Here is a 15,518-nt window from a genome sequence, read left to right as displayed (position 1 = left end):
TAGTTGCTTATCTTGTCTCCTTCCCACTTTCACTGCTCTTCCAAAACTTAGCTTGATACATTTGTGATCACTACCCAGACTTCTGGAGCCACCTTCATCTATGTGCATTCCCCTGAGCTTACCATAAATCCTATGTGACTTCAGTGCATAATCTATCGTCGACTGCAGCCTTCCTACCTCCCATTTTATTTGCCCTTCACACTTCTCGGTAGTGTTGCAAATGATCAAATCAAGCCTTTCACACATATCCATGACCATTTTGCCTGTCGGGTCGGTATACCCGTCTATATCTTCTATGTGCGCATTCATGTCTCCTAGTATAATTATCTCGCACTCTCTTCCTAACTCCTGAATGTCCTTTGATATACACTCTACCATTGCCTGGTTTTCCTCTCTGGCCTTTGCTCCCATCCACAAGTACACGAAACCAAGGAGTGTCATTTGACCTGCCACTTTCCCTTTTAGCCATAAATGTTCCTTGCACTCCTGCTTGACCCTTTGCCAGTCTGTACTTTTATGAATGAATGCCCCAATACCACCCCCCTTTCTGCTGCCTTCTGTTCTATTACAATATTCCCACGCGTAGTCCGGATTGTTCGGAGGTTGTTCCATGTCCCTGAGATGTGTTTCTACAAAATCGTATACCATCGGCCTCTCTTCTCTTAGCTGTTCTTCTATGTCTTCCCACTTCAGCCTGTTCCTACCACCCTGCATGTTAATATACCCTATGTCTGAATTGGCTCGGCGCTCGTGGCTACGTCTATTTATGCCCCGGACTCGACCTATCTTAAATATTGGTGCCACTTTGGAATCGTATCTGTCCATACCACCTGTCGAAGAGTCTCCCTGGTTGTTTTCCTCGTTACTAGCTATCCTGCACCCCGAAGGGCTCGCTTGCCCCCCCAAAAAGCTACTGCGCGTCCTGCAAGTCGCCAACAAACCTCATGACCTAGCCGCCCATCGAAGTGAATTCTGTCTCGTTCCGTAGCACGACCTCTTTAGAGAAGTCTCCGCTTCGGTGGCTACACTCAACAAAGCACTTGCCTCAAAGCCCTTAGACGCAAGGGTGTGAACTATCAAGGCACTTGTGCTAATGCCATACATGTCCACCATGGTTTCTATTATCAGAATATTTCGTCACGTAGCAACACCACACACTTTTCATGGTATGGTCATGATTTTATTGCTGCAATATTTCTACCCGCCTAAGCACGAGGAATTTTAAGGCCCTTATACAGCCGCTAATCACAATTATTGTCCACATCTCTTGTACCATTAACTGGCGCTCTTTGGCCATCAAATCGCCCTTGGCCAAAAAACACCAACTTTCATCATCTTGGCAGCCAATTATGAATTTAAATATTTTAATCTTTGGCTGACGGCTCCGGTAGCCTTATCTGTGCACTCGTGCGGTGCAGTACATTCGTTTGGTCAGCACTCACGCGGTTCCACATGTTTGGCTGGGCCGGCCACGACGTGAGTTCAAGCACCCATGGCAGTTGACAGTGGAGCGTGAAGAAATCGTAATAGCCTGCGGGCGCTGGCAGAAGAGGCAGTGACTTGAATCATTTCAGGTGTAATATACAGCTGGTGCTGCCACAGAACACGGCCGGACTTGACGGTAAACGTGCGCCAGCTTACATCGTCCAACCGAACTCGCACAAATCTACTTTTACTGCCAGGATTTCACTAGAAACTCAAAGTGATGCGAAAATTATCGTAACCCTCGTTCATTTGGCACAAACTGATGCAGCAGAAAAGCCTTGAGAACATGCCCCGCACCAAGGGGACCCTTAGCATCTTGCAAGTTTATGTCATCGTATGCTTTTTCATCGTTTGCTTCTTTCTTTTCAGTACAAACAGGACGCTGAAAATTTTTGTGTGCTGAATGGCATCTTTGGCAGACGGCGCGGCTGTTGTGATTTCGAGTCTTGTGGTTCACACATTCATCTGGCCCGTAACGGACGTGAAACTGGGGCTGTATTTGACGTAGCTTTCCTTCCACCATCATGGTGCCAGGGCCTCCTGAGCCGAAGATGCCATAAGGCTCCTTATAATATTTAAGAAACTTCTATGGTTTCAACATAATAGCTGGTGGCACGACGGCTTAATGAGCAACTCAGAAAGCACCTGGTAAAGCATCTACAGCTGTAACATTTTGCAAAGCCGTGTTGGCGTGGTGCAAATCTATACCACTATGAGGTCAAAGGAAAGTTCGTTCTGGCCTAGCCATATATTTTTCAGTTTCTTTGTAATGCTGAGCCGCACGGAGCGTCTAAAATCACAGTGGTATAGTGCGTCCAGTGAGCGGTATTGTCATGTTCGTCGGCAGGATTTTGTCTCAGGAAGCGGGAGGGGGGGCAAACAAGTGTTGTGCCGTGGCTCCGAAAGGGGAGAGTGCGGGCCTAGCCTAGATAGGGGCAAATGTTGGTGTGTAATGAGGTGGGAGAGGGCCACTTTTACACCTGCCTGCTGACGCCCATGCATGATATGACCGATATTCTGAGTCGCCATCAAATCATCAGCCTGATTTACCAAGAGGTCACTTTTCATTGCGCCTAGGAATAAAAAGTTGAATTTCGATATTTGATTTGCAACGCCAGAGACGTTAGATAGCAAAAACTTGAAGATCTCGCGTAACATTGGAGTAAGCATGGTATACCCTAAATGTCCTAGTCAAAGAAGGTAACGAGTCCAATTGCATGTTCCACTTGGGAGCAATGGGAACCAAAAGGCGCCTTGTGGCGTTCAACTGGGATGTATATGGTGCCCCATCGGAAGTACTTGCTGCAATGGGACGGTACAGTTGGACTGTCCATGTGGTGGCTCCAAACATTCTAAACACCTGTGTCTATTTGATTTTATCTGTTGCCATTGCCATGATGAGAGGTTCCAGTTTGAAATAATGGGGGCCAATGGAGTACAATGAACCCAATGCTGCAATGAAGTATGTCCACTTGGACTCCTTAATTACAGGAGATACATGAAGTTTCATCAGCAATTCTAAATGCGAGTGGTATTGCTAGTCATTGTGGAAATCCACAGTGATGCCACCTTTTAAACCTTCTATTGAATTTTTTATGCGTGTTAACCAAACAAAACTCAAAGTAGTGTTTAAGCTCGCAATACCAAAACTTAGAACACGGTCACTTTATTATCTTTCGTTCAAGACTGCATTATATTAGGCTTGTTAACATTACTAATCAAGAATTTTTACAAGCTGAAGCTATGATTAAAATATGGATGCGCCAACCACATATTTATTGTGAAAATGCAGCAATTGAAGTACAAGTACACACTTGAACCGCAATTTCAGCTGTATGCAGCCTTACAATGTACCCACGATGCCTTGCTCTCAAAGGAAGGCATATGGTTCAGTGCCAGTGCACCCTTGATGTCACGTATTTCAATTATTATCTGCCATTACCTCGAATAAATACTGTATTCAATCGAGAACGATTTATTTAAAATGTTTACGAAACAAAAATTACGAAAAAGCTAAAATTATATAGAAGGAAAAAAGAACTTTAATACAAGACAAACTGGATGAAGGCAAAATCTTCATCCCTTTCCGAACGTTCAGATCCAGGGTTGTCAATATCACTTTGCGAGCTGTTTACTGACGAAGTTTGACTTGGTCGATCTGCCCTTTTTATGTCGCTGTCAGCATCGTCACATGGAAGAGGCACGCTTGTGCTGGTGTCCTAGAAGAAAATGAGGTTTATATTTAAACTGCTGCGCTAACTTGGCGAAAAATGCAATGATAATAAACGTCAACTTTGCAGAACGGACTGCATTAGATCGCAGCCAGGGTTTGAAGGGTGGTAAAAAGGTGGTTGTAAAATACTATGCAACGATCTCAGTTGTTGAGCATTATGCCGCTTGATATGATTAACTAATTCAATAATACAATACCAATACGACTAATACGATCAAGAGGGCCCTAGTCAAGCAAAAGCCGCGATCTAAAGTACCCATCCATGTTGAAAAATAATCAGACTTACGCTGTGCGAGCAAGCGCGTGAAGTGGTCTTTAGTAGCATAAACTGCGATTTAGGATTTAAGTAAGTCTTGTAGTGTCCTTTCTTCCTCTTCTTCGGACGGTGCTCCATCGCAATGCCTCGAAGCAACAAGCTGACGCGGCTTATTTGACTACACGATGCAAAGGACAGAAAACCAGTATGTTACCTCTATGCAGAAAACAACCCGCTTCCCGACGGCCGGTGGAGTAGTCTCGTCGCTGCTGAAGTTAAAGCGCGACATTTCGCATGCGTGCGTGCTGATTCATCATCACCATGCTGTGGAAAAACTCTGTCTACGCACAATAAATGGGACGTTCTTTCAGCGGTCGTGTCAGCACTTGGGATGCAGCTGAACCTTTTGGACCCCGTCACTTCCAAGAAGTGGGCAACAGACGGCCGTTTTAGTGGGAATTCCTGGGTTTTTGCCGCATGATCAGGTATTTTTGACAGCCCCAGTAAAATGGCAGGCTCAGCATTCGAAGTGCACGTAGATTTCTTCAGTGCGTGCAACGTTTCAATTGCATTTTGCATATGTGGCTTAGATCGCTTTTCCGGAAGATGCTTTGCGAGCATATGGTCAGTAGGATGCAAGGCTCCGTCAGCTTTCGGAATTTCCCATCGCCACATATGCAAGCGTTCTATTTCACGCAGCGCCTTGAACAGCGACACATGCTCCTACAGATGCGATACTCCGACTTGCAACTTAGAAGTGTGGAGGTTGGGCTAGTTGGTATGGCATGATGATAGTTATAGCGCGAGAACAAAACGACGACACAGAGACACAGAGCGACACAGAGCGCTCGTGTCTTTCGTGTCCTTTTTGTCTCTGTGTCGTCGTTTTGTTCTCGCGCTATAACTATCGTCATGCCCGACTTGCAATTTGGGACAAAACACCTTTTGCGCGCTTCGCCGCAAAGCCAGCAACAAGGCCACTCATTTTGTGATTTAGAAACGCGTTGCCCTTTACCTATGACCCCTGCTAGTGGATTTGTTGAGCGCACGTTTTGTGGTTCATTGCACATACGCAGTGTCGGGGCATACTTGCATTGAGGCACAAAACGCGAATCAGCAGAACAAATGCACTAGGAGACCTCACATACACAGGTCAATGCATTCCCCAATCAAAAAGTCTATGCGCACAAAATTTTGGGCAGATGTTCTTTCGAGCGTGAATGAATACCTGGCGCCTCATACAGTTGCGTCAACTCAACTCGAGCGACGGCCCGACTCTGACGTGCTCACTGGATTTCGTGCGGACCACTTGTGCCCACGCGATCTCCGATGACATCGAAACTCTGGCCGACTGGGCTCGCCCGACAACATCCCCTGACGCCGACAAGAGCTCTCGCTGAGATGTGCCCAGTGGTCGGACTCCTGTCACCATGTCCATCTTTCCTATCTCCTCTTTACTTCCGTCGCTCGCTGTCCCTGCGCCTCGCTCTCTCCTTTCTCTCTCTTTGTATACCTTTAATTCCTATCATTTTAATCCCTCCTAGCCCCCATTACTTTTGAGCTACTGTTGAGGTGTCGCACTCTGATGCAGACAGCTACGGGGCTCACTTTTCTCTTGTTTTCCCTTTAAGAATCACACAAAAAAGCGCACCGGCAACTACTCGTACCTCAAAGTCTGCCCACACTTTCTCCTAGCGATGAGTGAGCTGGTGGTGGTCAAATATTTATTACCCATTAAATGAATGTCACCACCTTATTTATCCTTAAACTATGCTAAAGTCTTACCCTGTGAAGGGAACGGGAAGGGATGCGACGTATTTCACAGTCGCCACCCGCAAAAACGTACGCAACGGCCGGGTTTGTCGACTCTCCGACCCTACGGAGCGTTGCATCTCTGGGCAGGTCGTCATCAAGAACATAAACTTTATTTGTCGAATCCAAATGATTCAAGTCCGGCATTTTTTAGTGGGCCTGGGCACCCAACGTGGATGCGGTTCCGAGACCTTGTCTCGAAGCGGCTTCCTCAGCATGCTGTACGACCCACAGTTGTGTGTGCTGTCAGGTTCGAGCTGAGCAGTGCGGCCTTCCAACGCGAGCGGAGACTGGCGGTGAAAGAATGAGACGAATCGACACGGTTCGCATTGTTTATTAGGCCCTGACACTCCCACAGCATGTGACTAAGGGTGGCAACCTCGCCACATGACGTGCATCTGTTTGTAGTGTATATGTCTGGATACATGGCGTGCATGAGTCTGGGGTTTCTGTATGAATCTGTTTGTAATTGTCTGAAGTGTACGGCTTGCGTTCTGTTTAGCCTTTCGTGAGGGTATGGGTATATGCGTCTTTGTAACTGGTAATGTGTGGTGATGTCGTGAAACCTGGTCATACGATCCTCCCATGCCCAGATGTCTGAGGTTCCCCGCGGGGGCTCCTCGTCCTCCGGCGATGCTCGTTGAGTGAGGCCTCGAGCAACGCGGTGAGCCGCTTCTTGTGGGATGCTCAGTACGGTGTGTGCCGGGATCTATAACAGGTGTCTCTGGTTATCGAAGTCGACCTCTCCTGGATGTATGGGATGTCGTTGGAGTATGTGAAATGCCTCTTGCGGGATGCTTCCGTTGGCAAAATTGCGAATTGCTGTTTGCGAATCACTAATCACGTATGTGGCATTGGTCTGTGTGAGGTCCAGTGCTATAGCCGCTTCCTCTGCCGCTTCAGCGTGTGCCGTGTTCACAGTGAGGCTTGTGATGTATTTGCCGCCATGGCAGGTAACTACCGCCACGAAACTATTTTTATTGGTATAACGCGCGGCATCAGTGAAAACTGCTTCAGTGTCGTTGGAGTAGCTTTTAGTAATGCCTTGTGCCCTGGCTTTACGCCGTCCAGTATGGTGTTGGGGGTGCATGTTGCGAGGCAATGGGGGTACGTATACTTGCTCGCGTACCGATCTTGGAATTTCGACATTGATGCCGTGCTGCGTATGGTACGTGATGCCGAGTTTTTCGAGTAGGTGTCGGCCTGGGCGGGTCTTGGATAGGCGCTGGAGCAGGGAAACTTGTTGCGCCTCCACGAGTTCCTCGAGGGTGTTAGGCAACCCTAGCTCGAGGAGTTTGCTGGTGTTAACTCTGGGCGCCAGTCCCAACGCGAACTTATACGTCTTGCGTATCAGGGCGTTAGGCTTGTCTTTTTCCGCAACTGTCCATTTGTGAAACGGTGCCGTGTACGTTAGTCGTGAAATAACAAAGGCTTGTATGAGTCGTATGACGCTGTCTTTGCGCATGTCCGCATGTTTGTTCGTGATGCGTCGGATGAGTTGCATCGTGCTAGTGGCCTTTGCCATTATCTTGCGCAGTGCTTCACCATTGCCGCCGTTCTGCTCAATCATCGTCCTCAGTACCCGGATCTTCTTTACCATTGGGATTGGTGAGCCGTTTGATGATGTAAGTTTGATTTCTTGTTTTTCTGAAGGTACGTAGTCCTTGGGCGGGCGTCCCTTTTTCATCAGTCTATATAGCAGTCATTCGAATTTTTCGGCCAAGCAGGTGAGTCCCGTGCCTACGAGGTAATGTTCCACGCATTCTATGGCCGCCTGTAAGCGATCCTTGATATCTCCGTCACTGCCAGTTGTCGTCAGATCGTAATATCATCCGCGTATAGCGTGTGGTGCAGTACATCAATTTGATGTAATCGCTCGGGTAATCCCAGCAGGACGAGGTTGAAGAGCATCGGCGAGATCGCTGATCCCTGCGGTGTACCCGAGCTTCCAATGTTGATTTGACTTGATTCTAGTTGTCCCACTCGCATGCGTGCGGTTCTTCCCGTGAGGAAGTCTCGGACGTAGTTGTACACTCGCATTCCCAGGTTCAATCTGTCTGTTTGTCGCAATATGGCGTCGTGACGAACGTTATCGAAGGCCTTCTTCAGGTCCAGGCCAAGGATGGCTCTCGTAGAGCACCCAGAATTTTCTATGATTTGATGTATTAGTTGCAGAAGAGCGTCCTGTGTGGAGATATGTCTTCTGAACCCAATCATTGTGTGTGGTAATAGGTTGTTGTCCTCGAGGTAATCTGTTAGTCTATTGAGGAACGCATGCTCCATCAGTTTACGTACTCATGATGTTAGGGAGATAGGGCGCGGGTTTTGCAGCTGCAATTTCTCGCCGAGTTTCGGTATAAGTAGGATCTGTGCTTCTTTCCATGGCTGGGGTAACTTTCTACGCACCCAACACTCGTTACTATAGTCTGTGAGTTTCTCTAGCGATCTGTAATCGAGGTTGCACAGTGCCCTGTTCGATATGCGATCTAGGCCTGGAGCTGATTTGGTATTGAGTTTGACGAGGGCCACCTCGATTTTGGAAATTGAGAGTTCTGCGTCTAGGATGGCATTGCCTTCTCCCCTGTAGTCCGGATGTACTTGTGGGGGCGTCTGGGATATGTAATGGAGTTCCGCTTCACGTAGGAAAATTTTGCTCCGTTCTCCCGTAAGCGTGTATAATTTTGCATATGCCTTGCCTCTGTGAGGTGTTGGAGTCCGTGGGATCTATGAGGTACCGCAGTATCTGCCATGTGCGACTTGTAGTGAGCTGACCATCCATCTGCGCGCATTTCTGTCCCCATGGCTGTTGTTGCAGGTTAAGTGTGTGCTTTTCTATTTCTTTGTTGAGCTGTGCTATTCGTTTTCGCAGTCTCCTAGTATGCCGTTGTCATTTCCAGCGGCGATGCAGTTGGGTCTTGGCTTGCCACACGTGCAGTAACCGGGTGTCTATTCTATCAAGCCGAGCTGTTGACGGAATCATTTGCGTAACCCTCTCGATGTCCCGCCGAAGTTGGTCGGTCTTTGATGTCTTCAATCTGTTGCTTGTCTCAATTTTTTCGTAGGAGTTCCCAATTGATGATCTTCATTTAGTGACCGGCATTGTGTTCCTGTGGGCCGCCTTCTGCTTCTATAGAGAGAATGTAATGGTCACTGCCCAAGTCTTGCATGGTGTTTCTCCAAGTCACCTTTCATGTATTCCACGTAAAGGTAAGGTCTGGCGTGGTGTCAGTGCTGACGCCGTACCCCTGCCTAGTTGGTGCCGCTGGGTCAGTGACCAGCTTGGGGCCGGCGAGTTGCGCCGTTTCACACGAATGCCTGCCTTTCGGCTGATCGTGTTTGTAACCCCACGCCGTATGCACCGCGTTGAAGTCACCACCAATGAAGAGTTGTTGTCCCTGGGCGATATCGAGTGCTCGTTTGAAGAGGACGTGAAAGCGGTGTTTGCGGCATCTCGGACTGCTATAGACGTTGAGTACGAAGATGCTGTCGGGCGTCTTACGTAGTGGAATTAGCTCCACGAGGACGCTTTCAATATTTTTGACTTGGGTGTCGTGTTCGATAACCGTGAGCTCTCGCTTGACCAGTGTGGTGACGTTTGGATTTTCCTCCTTGCCTGGTATAGACTGGTACCCTGAAAGTTTGGCGGGGCCGTTTGTTTCCTGCAGTATGATGACGTCTGGGCGTTCGGGGATCGTTTTCAGGTATTGTTGTAGGTGCGCTCGTTTGTTTTTGTAACTTCTGCAGTTCCACTGCCATATTGTATGTTTTTGTTTCGAAGAGTGTTTTGCCATGGCTATGTGGTGCAGGTCGTCATCAAACAAGGGTTTATTTAACCCCTGAGTCTAAACGTCCGTAAATGTTGCTGCGTATCATTCACCAACCGCATTAGTAAACTAGACACAACATACGAAATAAATAATTAAATAATTAGCAATGAATCCTATTATAACTACCTGGGCGTCTATTTTTCCGACAATTTCAAGTGGAATAAACACATTGACATAACTGTGACCAAGGCAGGCCGGATGCTATACTTCATACGCAGAAATTTTAAGCAAGCTTCACAGACCGTGAAACAAACCCTTTATCTCATGTATGTAAGACCTATTTTAGAGTATGCTTGCGTAATCCGGGATCTCCATCAGCAATACTTGATTGACGCATTGGAAAACGTTCAAAACCAAGCAGCCAGATTTGTTAGCAACAACTATAATTCCTTTGCAAGCATCACAGAAATGAAACGAGCATTGAAATGGGAGACACTGATGGTAAGGAGGCAGAAACTCAGGCTTAAATTTCTTCATTGTATATATTATAATGGAAATGCGCTTAACCCACTTGATTATCTGTTCACACCAACGTACGTCTCTAATCGCCAGGACCATTTACGAAAAATATTAGAATACCGTAACAAAACCCACTCTTTCGGTAGTTCTTTTTTCGTAAAAACAATACAGGAATGAAACCGTCTACCGGATGATCTCGTCAATGAAACTCATAATGAATCCTTTTTTTCTTCATTGTAACAACTCCTACAATATCACTGCCACTAAGAATGGCTTGCTGTCTTGAAGCGTCTGCGTGTTTTCAAATGCATGACTGTGACGTTGTTTTCACTCACCAATATTCGAGTGTTTTCTCTTAAAATATTTTGAGTGCTGTTTTATTTGTTGAATTTATTGTTTTGATTGAAAACTATGTAGTTAAATTATTATGTGTACCTACCCTACGTAATGCCTCACGGCGATGCAGGTGAAATGTAAATAAATAAATAAATAAATAAATAATAAAATCCAAGATACAGCACAGTGTGACGATCACAGGTAGGTGGTCTGGCGGGATTATGATGGTGATGGTAGATTTTAGAAGCACAAGGGCAACTGGGCAACTAGGAATAGCGCAAGGGCAACTGGGCAACTGGAAAAAGGAATGGCGATTTTGGTGACGCAAGGGCGGTGTCCACCGAAAAATACTTTTTTTCGGTTCAGCCACAAGATTCTGGCGGTGATTCTTGCTAGTATGCGGGAAAAAACACGCGCGCGCTGGAATCCCACGCGCCCTGCTGCCTGCTGCGATGTCCGGTGCAAAATACTTTCCTTCCGTTTAGCCACAAGATCATGGTGGTGATTCTTGCTCGTGCACGGAAAAGAGGCATACGCAAGCTGAAATCCCATGTGCTCTGCTCTCTACCGCAGTCTCGAAAGGAAAATACTTTCCTTCAGATCAGCCAGAAGATTCTTGCGGTGAATCTTGCCCTGCGCGAAAAAAAAAAGCATGTCAACACTGGCAACCCATGCACTCTGCACTCTGCCCCACTGTCTGCCGAAGAGTACTTTTCTTCAATTCAGCCAGAATTATCTGGCAGGTATTCCTGCTAGTACGCAGGAAAAAAATATGCGCACGTTGGAATCCCATGCGCCCTGCTGTGTTCTGCGGTGTCGACCACAAAATACTTTCCTTGCGTTCAGCGAGAAGATCCTGGCGGTGATTCTTCCTCATACGCGAAAAAAATAAGCGCGCGCTGGAATTCCATGCACTCCTCTGTCTGCCATGGTGTCCGCGAAAAAACAATTTTCTTCAGTTCCGCCAGAAAACTTTGGCTGTGATTCTTGCTCGTACGCGAAAAAAAAAAACATGCGCCTGCTGGAATCCCATGCACTCTGGTGTCTGCCGTGGTGTCTGACGAAAAATAAATAAATTCAGACAAGCCAGCAAATTCTTGCGGTGATTCTTGCTCGTGCGCGGTAAAATACATGCGCATGCTGGAAAACCATGCGCCTTGGTGTTTGGCATATTGTGCACTGCAAAATGCATTCCTTCAGTTCAGCCGGAAAATTCTGGCGGTTATTCTTGCTCATACGCGAAAAAAAAAAATATGCACACGCCGGAATCTCATGCGCCCTACTGTCTGCCGTGGCATCCGCAAAAAATACTTTCCTTCAGATCAGCCAGAACATTCTGGTCGTGATTCTTGCTCGTACGCAGAAAAAACATGCACCCGCTGGAATTCTATGCGCCCTTCAGTCTGCTGTGGTGTGCGCCTTAAAATACTTGCCTTCAGATCAGTCAGAAGGTTTTGGCGGGGATTCTTGCTCGTACACAAGAAAAAACATGCGCACGCTGGAATCCCCTACGTCCTGCTGCTGCTGCGGTGTCCACCACAAAATTATTTCCTTCTGTTCTGCCAGGAGATCCTAGCGGTGATTCTTGCTCGTACGCGGTAAAAAACATGCGCACGTGGAAACACTTGCACCCTGCTGGGTGCCATGGTGTCTGCCGAAAAATAGTTTCCTTCAATTCAGACAGAACATTCTGGCCGTGATTCTTACTCGTACGCAGAAAAAACATGCACCCGATGGCATTCTATGCGCCCTTCAGTCTGCTGTGTTGTGCGCCTTAAAATACTTGCCTTCAGATCAGTCAGAAGGTTTTGGCGGTGATTCTTGCTCGTACGCAGGAAAAAAACATGCGCACGCCGGAATCCCATGCGCTCTGCTGTCTGCCCCTGTGTACAAAGAAAAATACTTTCCTTCAGTTCAGCCAGAAAAATCTGGCGGTGATTCTTGCTTGTACGAGAAAAAAGAGAAAAAACTGGCGCACACTGAAATTCCATGCGCTCTGCTTTAGACCTTGGTGTCCACCAAAAATAAATTTCTTCAGTTCAGCCAGGAGACTGTGGTGGTGATTCTTGCTCGTACGCGGAAAGAAAAAAAAACATGCGCATGCTGGAATCCAATGTGCAGTGCTGTCGGTCACGGTGTCCGCCGAAAAAGATGTTCCTTCAGTTCAGCCAGAAGATTCTGGTGGTAATACTTGCTCGTACGCGCGAAAAGCATGCACGCGCTGCAACTCCATGCGCCATTCTGTCTGCTATGGTGTGCGCCATAAAATAATTTCCTTCAGGTCAGCCAGGAAATTCTGGTGGTAATTTTTCCCCGCACGCAGAACGAAAAAAAAACATAGAAAGCCGGAATGCCATGCACTCTACTGTCTGCCATGGTGTACTCTAAAAACTATTTTCCTTCAGTTAAGCCAGGCGATTGTGGTGGTGATTCTTTCTTGTACACGGAAAAAACATGCACCCACTCAAATTCCAAGCGCCCTTTGGTCCGCTATGGTATGCGCCTCAAAATACGTGCCTTCAGATCAGCCAGAAGATTTTGGCGGGGATTCTTTCTAGTACACAGGAAAAAAAAACATGTGCACGCTGGAATTCCCTGCGCCCTGCTGTCTGCTGTGGTGTCCACTGCAAAATTATTTCCTTCAGTTCTGCCAGGAGATCCTAGCGGTAATTATTGCTCGTACGCGAATTCCTTGCGCCCTGCTGTCTGCCGTGGTGTCTGCCGAAAAATAGTTTGCTTCAGTTCAGCCAGAAAATTTTGGCGGTGATTCTTGTTTGTACAAAAAAAAGAGAAAAAAAATTGCGCACGCTTCAATCCCATGCTCTCTGCGTTTTTCCTTGGTGTCCACCGAAAAATAAGTTCCTTCAGTTAAGCCAGAAGATTGTGGCAGGGAGTTTTGCTCGTACGCGGAAAGAAAAAAAAAACATGCGCATGCGGGAATCCAATGCGCAGTGCTGTCGGTCATCGTGTCCGCCGAAAAACATGTTCCTTCAGTTCAGCCAGATGATTCTGGAGGCACTACTTGCTCGTACGCGAAAAAAAAAGCATGTGAATGCTGGAACCCCATGCGCTCTGCTGTCTGCCGTGGTGTCCGAAGAAAAGTACTTTCGTTCAGACAAGCGAAAAGATTCTGGCTTTGATGCTTGTTCGTACGCGGTAAAAACATGCGCACACTAGAAAACCATGCGCCCCACTCTCTGCCATGGTGTTGGCCGAAAAATACTTTCCTTCAGTTCAGCCAGAAAATCCTGGCGGTTATTCTTACTCGTGCACGGGAAAAAAACACGCTCCCACTTGAAGTCCATGCGCCCTTCTGTCTGCTGCGGTGAGCACCTTAAAATACTTTCATTCAGTTCAGCCAGAAGCTCCTGGTGGTGATTTTCGCACGTACATGAAAAAAAAAGCATGCGTACGCTGAGATACCATGCGCTTTGCTGTCTGCCGCAGTGTCCGAAGAAAAATACTTACCTTCAGATCAGCCAGAAGATTCTGGCGATGAACTATGCTCGTACGTGAACAGAAAAAAACATGCGTATGCCGGAATCCAACGCGCTAGTGCTGTCGGCCGCCGTGTCCCCCTTAAAAACGGGTTCCTTCAGTTCAGCTAGAAGATTCTGGCGGTAATTCATGCTCGTGCACGAAAAAAAGCATGCGAACTCTGGAATTCCATGCACTCTGCTGTCATCCGTGGTGTCCTCTATGAAATAATTTCCCTCTGTTCAGCCAGGCAATTCTGGCGATGATTCTTGCTCATACCCCGTAAAAAATTGGCTCGAATCTACATGTTAAACTGAAAATGTCTTTGAAAGACGATAGTCTTGCGTTTGGAGAGAGGGAACAAAACATTGATTTGATGTTCTGCGCAAGAAAATCGGCGAATGGTATTCTGCAGGCGCTGCGTTAGAGTGCCTCGAGCGTGTGGTGGAAGTGAATGAGCGAATCTAGGCATGTTAAACACAAGTGTCATCTGGCAGTTATTTTCGAAAACGAAGGCGTGCACCCAACGTAAAAAGATGCGCGCCAGTTTTGGAGGTTATAGGGTGTAGAACGCAAAGCGACGGGCAGGTGCCACCACCGTGACGTGGTAGCAAAGCGTTGGAAACACCTTTTTTAGCATCGCGTTGCACTGTCAGCGCAGCGCGATTAAACGCTACATTCCTCAGAGTTACTTGTGTGTGCCTCTTCTAGTATAAAGGCAGACATAGAAAACATCGAAGCATTGTTGTGGCGCCTCAGATATGCGCAATAATCGCACAACTATGAACGCGTTAACCTTGAGCAATATTGGTGGGCGCTGCGAATGGGGTTGGCCGTTTAATACCGTTTGGTGTATCGTTAGGGCGGGCAAGCAGACAAATGTACAAACAGACAGACAGACAGACAGACAGACAGACAGACAGACAGACAGACAGACAGACAGACAGACAGACAGACAGACAGACAGACAGACAGACAGACAGAGAGACCAAAATTTTTTCGTCGAAGGTCCCCAAGAAAGACTATCATCTTTAAAAACATGCACACGCTGAAAACTCATGCGCCCTGCTGTCTGCTGTGGCGTCTGCCGAAAAATAACTTTCTTCTGCTGAGACAGACCATTCTGGCGGAGATTCTGGCTCGTACGCGAAAAAAATATGCGCCCGTTTGAATTCTATTCGCCCTTCTGTCTGCTCAGGTGTGCACCTTAAAACACTTTCCTTCATTTCAGCCAGAAGATCCTGGCGGTGATTCTTGATCGTATGCGGAATAACAAGCATGCGCATGCTCAAATCACCTGCGCCTTGCTGGCTGCCGTGGTGTCCGCCGAAAAATACTTTCCTTCAGTTCAGCCAGATGATTCTGGTGGTGATTCTTACTCGTATGCGGAAAAAAATCCTGTGCATGCTAGATTCCCATGCGGCCTGCTGCCTTCCACGGTGTCTGCAGAAAAATATTTTCCTTCAGATCAGCCAGAAGATGCTGGCAGTGAATCTTGCTTGTACGCGATAAAAAAGCATGCGCTCGGTGGATTCCCATGCGTTGTGGTGTCTGCCATGGCGTCCGCAATAAAACTCTTCTTCAAATCAGCAGAAGATTCTGCCTGTGATTCTTGCTCGGATGCGATAAAAAA

At 47.2% G+C, this 15,518-nt stretch overlaps 1 protein-coding gene and 1 long non-coding RNA gene across 3 annotated transcripts in view; both read right to left on the bottom strand.

Annotated features, from left to right (window-relative positions):
* Positions 1 to 3,504: 3,504 nt before the first annotated feature.
* The window catches only part of LOC119165508 (uncharacterized), a 48,367-nt gene continuing 36,353 nt past the window's right edge, over positions 3,505 to 15,518 (bottom strand). For both annotated transcript variants that reach the window (XM_037417675.2, XM_075884561.1), the window contains one exon: positions 3,505 to 3,704. In XM_037417675.2, coding sequence (XP_037273572.1) covers positions 3,528 to 3,704 — 177 coding nt within the window. In that variant the 3' untranslated portion in view covers positions 3,505 to 3,527. The remainder of the gene's footprint in view (positions 3,705 to 15,518) is intronic.
* Positions 6,105 to 11,539, bottom strand: LOC142786866 (uncharacterized). The gene is made up of 2 exons (XR_012889195.1): positions 6,353 to 11,539; positions 6,105 to 6,226 (listed from the first exon to the last, which is right to left on the bottom strand). It is a non-coding gene; the product is annotated as an uncharacterized LOC142786866 (long non-coding RNA).

The sequence above is a fragment of the Rhipicephalus microplus genome, unplaced genomic scaffold (genome assembly GCF_043290135.1).
Source record: "Rhipicephalus microplus isolate Deutch F79 unplaced genomic scaffold, USDA_Rmic scaffold_34, whole genome shotgun sequence".
Classification (NCBI taxonomy): Eukaryota; Metazoa; Arthropoda; class Arachnida; order Ixodida; family Ixodidae; genus Rhipicephalus; species Rhipicephalus microplus.
The sequence above is the reverse complement of the archived record's forward strand: the minus strand, read 5'-3'. Positions and strand labels throughout refer to the sequence as shown.